The sequence below is a fragment of the Cryptomeria japonica genome, chromosome 5 (assembly GCF_030272615.1).
Source record: "Cryptomeria japonica chromosome 5, Sugi_1.0, whole genome shotgun sequence".
NCBI lineage: Eukaryota > Viridiplantae > Streptophyta > Pinopsida > Cupressales > Cupressaceae > Cryptomeria > Cryptomeria japonica.
The window spans coordinates 807,946,320-807,952,319 of NC_081409.1; the positions used below are offsets into that span (position 1 = coordinate 807,946,320).

At 33.2% G+C, this 6,000-nt stretch overlaps 1 protein-coding gene across 3 annotated transcripts in view; it reads right to left on the reverse strand.

Moving 5' to 3' along the window:
• Positions 1–1,096, reverse strand: part of LOC131042256 (putative elongation factor TypA-like SVR3, chloroplastic) — a 108,597-nt gene extending 107,501 nt beyond the window's left edge. For all 3 annotated transcript variants that reach the window (XM_057975609.2, XM_057975603.2, XM_057975597.2), the window contains exon 1: positions 745–1,096. In XM_057975609.2, the coding sequence (XP_057831592.1) occupies positions 745–1,000 (256 nt within the window). In that variant the 5' untranslated portion in view covers positions 1,001–1,096. The remainder of the gene's footprint in view (positions 1–744) is intronic.
• Between the last annotated feature and the right edge of the window lie 4,904 nt (positions 1,097–6,000).

Here is a 6,000-nt window from a genome sequence, read left to right on the forward strand (position 1 = left end):
CTAATAACTTAAGTAGGAATAAAAAATATTATACAAATATGGATTCACATTACTTGAAGTTGTGAAGATCAAATACCTATGCATGTAGAATTCCATTATTCTCAATGGCAATCGTGGCGAAATCTAATTGTTTTAAAAGTTTTAACATGAGCAATCTAGTTTGTGGTGTAACAGTATGAAGATAAAACACGTTTTATTTCTCCACGCAAAAACAAGGCGTCCAGTAACTCAACAGGGATGTAGTAAGGCTGTGGTTCAATAAGTAGTACGAACCTAAAAATGTGGTGCAAGGAATATTGTGTACCATTGGTTGCAATGGTGATTATGGAGCACAAGCAAATATTTGCTATGGTAACAAACCTTAATAAGTAAGAGTTTATTAAAGACGCCCAATAACCTCGCCCAATATTTATCCAGAAAACTAATCGGTGCGGGTACAGAATACCCAAATATGTAGATTTTCATCAATTTCATTAAAAATTACACAGACGAAGTCCAACTATTTACGATACTGTTTTACAAAAACAACACTGAGAATCAAACCAATCCAGCATTGAGCTATACAATTGCCATATAAACTCTACCCATATGGAATTCAGAAAAAAAAAAAATTGGGAATTCTTTCAATTAATCCCCGAACATTTTGTCTTTTCAAGAAATATACCCGTTTACATTTAAGCTACGGAAACATCATAGACAACATAAACCAAATTGATTGACATACATAGGCAATTTTGTTGTTACCTGTAGAGGGCTCTGTAGTTGACACAGAACATCTGGCAGTCCTTAGCTTGAACTGGGAATGACATTTCCCACCACCCAGAGTCCTGAAACAAGTTCTAACGCTACAAGACTTCTGGTGTGATTTGGTAGTAGTTTTTTGTCCAAACCATAAGCGGTTAAATTTGCTGTTCAATTTTAATTCAGTTGGCTGTTTTTCATGTGGGACTTGCACAAACTTAGAGGAATGGAAAAGTTGTGAAGGCACAGATATTGCCATTGTTGTAGCTGCCCTTGTGATTGTGCTGTTGCAGCCGGTTCTACAACAATAGTTGCCTTAGGAAATACCGAGGTTTTGGTCTACGTTTTATTGATTTCTTGACGGGGTTATGTCCACGTATTGCAAGCAATTCTAGGCCACCATAAATTTATCAAATCCTATCTTATTGTTCCCGATGATAATGCAAATAGCGAAAAAAGTATGTGAATAATTATTATAGTTTTTTTATAGTACAAAATCTTCCAATTATGAACATGTGGTTTTCTTTAATTTTATTTTTTTGGTATTTAGTCATGTTTAAATCAGAAAAAAAAAATGGAAGAGGTTGGGTGAAAATTTATTAAGCAAGAGAACTAATTATATATATTTTGAGTGGATTTTCAAGTGATCATAGTCATTAAAACAATTTAAATATGGGAAATCTATTGAGGATATTTACAATACCAATAAAACAAAAACCTAGTCAAATTGAATTTGTTCTTGTCCAACCACTTGCTACTAATTCATGAGATCATTCTGAATTAGTTGAAATAAGTGTTGAATCGTGTGTTGATCTAGCTCATTCTGGTCAATAATAAATGTAAATCCTAACCCTATGTGTAACTATTATAACTCCTTAAAGAGTCTTGATTAGCATTAAAATGTATGGTTTTGCCTCATTTATCTCTCTTTTTCATTTTTACTATATATTGGAGAACTTAAAGATTTTTATAAGGAAATGGTATGTGTCTTATATAAATGATTGAATCAAATTATTAGCTTGAGAATCAGTGGAGTGGTAAATGAAAATAGTTAAGCATTGAACTTATTGGATGGGCTTCTAAACATTGTTATGTGTTCTATTATATGATTTTGAATTTAAGTTGGTTTAGAATTGGATGTAATATATGGTGATCGATATTTAATAGCAAATGACCTTGTATTATTGTAAGTACAATATAGCTTTGATTAGCTAATGGTTAAACTCCATTTGTACACGTTAATGAGTGAAAATTTGGTGTAGCTCTCCTTATTCTATATTTTGACGTGATTTATTTATCTTATCTTCAATTGAATACTACAATGTTGAGTCAATAGTCGGAAAAAAATTTGGAGTTGTGTCATATGTGTTAAAATGTGGGCATGACATTAGGTATCAGAGCTAGGTTTTCAACACTTGGCCCTATGGGTCTCACTTTAGAAGCTTAATAGTTTTGAAATCTGGAAATAAATTTGGGTCCTAATTACCAAGTTGGGAAGAAAATATATATATGTATCATGAACCATGTGCTAGATAAATTCAATAAAAACTTTTGGGTAGCTATATGCAAGAAATTAATGTCCCATAAAATTTCACCTTATAGTTGGAGTTTGTACTTGTTCTACAAAAAGGGTAAAAGTGATTTCTAACTTAAATTAACTTAATCCAAAAATAATTTGTATAGCAGTAGTAGGTATGATAAGTGGTAACATTTTATGTTCTCATCTCTAGAAAGAATAGTTGTAGATCATAAATTCTTCTTCTCGTATTTATCCTAGCCTTGAACACAAGAGAAAATGTTTAGTTGGATAGTAGATAAAGAGATTTCCTAAAATGTAAGTATCACTTGTAGGTTTAGTGATGGATGTAGGGGATCTATAACTCTTGCCCAGTGCTCTAGAGCATTTTTCTTGATATTGTAGGAACTATCTTAGGAAAGAGGAATTGATAATGGATTAAGTATCAAGCCAACAAAACCAACTCAATATAACTTTAGTTTGGTATAGTAGGGAAACTTATACTCTATTCCCTGTCCTTATTGTTACAATCGTAATGGACTTGTGCATGTCATCTCTTTGGGAATTCCTATGTAAAACCTTAGTGTTTTCAAAGGCTTATTACATCCTTTGTTCTTAGACCCCTAGTAACTTGTGTTGTGTAAACACTTATGTTTGGATATATTAAGGCATCGGTATGGCTATGCATTTTGTTAGACATGGATCCAACAACGTAATGTTCTTCTAGAAAACCCCATTTAAGACCAAATACAACAAAAAGTATTGGAATTGAGGTTAAGGTTTTAGATTTCTTGTTGTTAAAATAGACGTGTGTGTGTTATCATGTTAGATTACAAATAAGTAAAATAGAATAGCTATTCATAGAGCACAAATGAAAACATGCATTTAAATAATTCCTTATATTTATAAAGGAAGCCTCTATGTCCTAGTTAATTATCAATCATGCCATTTTAAATGTGAATTTTCTATTCAAACTAATTGAGGTGTTAAGTATCTAAATGTGAAATTAGGTTGAACTTTAGTACCTAAAAGATTTTGTGTTGGATAAATTTTAGACTAGTTCCTTGTAATTATGCAATTAGCGTGAGCTTGCGCTGGATTTAGGTAGTGCATTACTTGGGATATTGAATAGGATTTACTAGTTATATAGAAATAGTAAAATTTATTAAATTTCATTAATATTGTGTGTTCTTCTTCTATATAAGAGATATGTGTAATGAATTGTTTGTTAAATTACTATGAGAAGAATTAGGAAAAGTAGAAAGTGAAAATTTATCTCTTATTTTTTTTTAATGCATTATCTTATTCCAATAATAAGAAATAAAGGTAGTTAATCTTATCAATTTTCTTTCAAAGATGAAACTTAAAGTGTGTTTTGGTATTGAAACATTAGTAATTATTGAAAAATTAGTGACCCCTTACCTTCTTAATCTAGGATTTTATATAACCATTGTTTTCATGTTGGAAAAATTTAGTATAGATGTAGAAAACAAGTAGAGTTAAACATAGAATTAATTATTCTTCTTATTTGTTGAAGATGGCTTATTCCTATAGCAATGAACAAACTAAGTAAACATAGCAGGATCATGCAATTAATGATCAATGTTAAACCTATAATGGTATAAGGTGCATGAATAAATGTAAGTGAGTAGAGTAAATATTGGTTTAACATTCTTGCAATAGTAAACAAACATAGACATGTGTTTTCAGTATTGTGAAATAACTAGTATGCTTAAGGAGTTTCATATGTTGGGGCATGTGTCCAACCAGTAGTCATGATGTAATACCATTAGTATATGTTATATCCATTAAGTTGGGGCTTTATGTATATAGTAGGTGTTCTTGTGATGTCATTGTATGTTGGTGTTTTCCCCTAGTGTAGACCATCTCTTTTGGAGAAGGTCCCTAGTGCAGGAGCACCTAGTTTTCTTGGTGAATTTTCACAATTTTGGAGTGAATGATCCTCAATTGGATCAATGAGTGAATAAAGGACCATTGGTAGGTCCAAAAGTGTGTTTTAAGGTTATTTGTAGTTTTTTTGTCTCTAGTGTTAACTTGTTTTCTCAGTTTTGGCTAATGTGCCTTTGTAAGCCTAAAATGGCATCATTTAGCAAAATTGGGTAAAACTCCTTGTAAGGCCTCATAAGGCTTTTGGACATGTTGGTTTGATGTTAGGGAACCATCATAGTGGGTTTAGAGAGTAAATATGTACAAGTTTCAAAAATGCACGATGGAGCAAAAGTTGTCATGTTTGCTTAACAACTTTTTGCAACTTTTGGAGCAATTTTTGAAAAAAATAATCAAATCAGTGGTTAGAGAACCGATGGGTGATTGGTTATGAGTGAATAGGCATATATAATTCTTTTCAAATGATTGTAAAAGGTTTTGAAGATCCAAAGAGAAAATTTTGAATAAAAATTTGAAGCAATTTCCAGATTTTGCATAAAAACTTGTAATTTGCTTATAGCAGTCCGTACTAGATGGATTGATCCTGGCACTGTTCTTTCATGGTGACTTAGGATTAATTGGTGTGGTTATCTAGAAGTAATTATACTCCTTCATTATGCAGTTTTAGTGTTGTGTTCAAAAATTTTCTTGTTTGCACTACTCTCGGCCTGAGCAAAGGGATTAAGACCCTAGGGATGGCTCCAACTTGAACTCCCATTGTTTTTTCTCAATGGCCCTTGGGATTAAAGTCATGGATAATGTGTACAATTTAAATATTTATTTTAATGTCCTAGAAGTTGCATTGAAGCATTTTTTTATCATGACCTAGGCGAGCTTTGCCATAGCCCAGCTAGGGAACATGATTGTTGTTTACATTATTACTTGCAGGGATGATCAAATGTGATTGAGCCAAGTATTTTTCATGGAATATGGTTGTATAGAAGAGCCTCATTGTGAGTATGGAGGTGTGGCAGGGTGTGGAGATCAGTAAACCCTATTGGAGAAAGCTCTTAATCCTTAAACCCTTAAAAAGAGCCATTTTGGGGGTCATACCTGTACGGACGTGTCAGAAAATCTAACCTCCTGAAACTCAAAGAGTATCCAAAAGGTTATTTGTATCACTAAATATTTTAGGAGGTCTTTTGGAAGTTTTATGAGAAATTGAGCAAAAACCGTGAAGGTGGGGCTAAAAGGTGCTCATAGGGCTACTAGGCCTTGAAAATAGGAACTTGTGAAAGCAATGAAAAAATGAAGGGAAACAAGCCACAAAACCACATGTTAGGAGTTTTTACACCATTTCAGCATCCTCCTAGTCCCCTGCAAATGAAGGTTAAATATTTTGGCATCTTGGTGGTTGAACTTACTCTAGTGAGTTCTAGCCTTGATCTTGAGTAATTTGAGCAAACTAGTTGGTAGAGAGTTTCCCAAAAGAGCTTAGGTGTTGGAATTGATTCAAGAGAAGAGAATGGTGAAAGAAAACATGGAAGCCCACTATGACACCTCTTCCTAACTTTCTAACCTACAAACCAAATTGCAACTCTTTTGTGAGAACCTCCCTATCAAAGTGGTATCAGAGCAAGTTAAGACTTGGGAAGGAACCAATTGATGTTAGAGACTGAGTCACTGGGTGAAAATAGCCTCAGGATGGTGACCAATGCAGAGTTAGCCAAAAGGGTAGAAGACCAAGAGGAAGAGAATAGACTCCTCAGGAAAAGTTACAACGATTGGAGAACAAACTAGGTGAAGTAGAAGACAAAACCGAGAAGGTGAGTATCAAAATCAATGAAGAAAAGGGT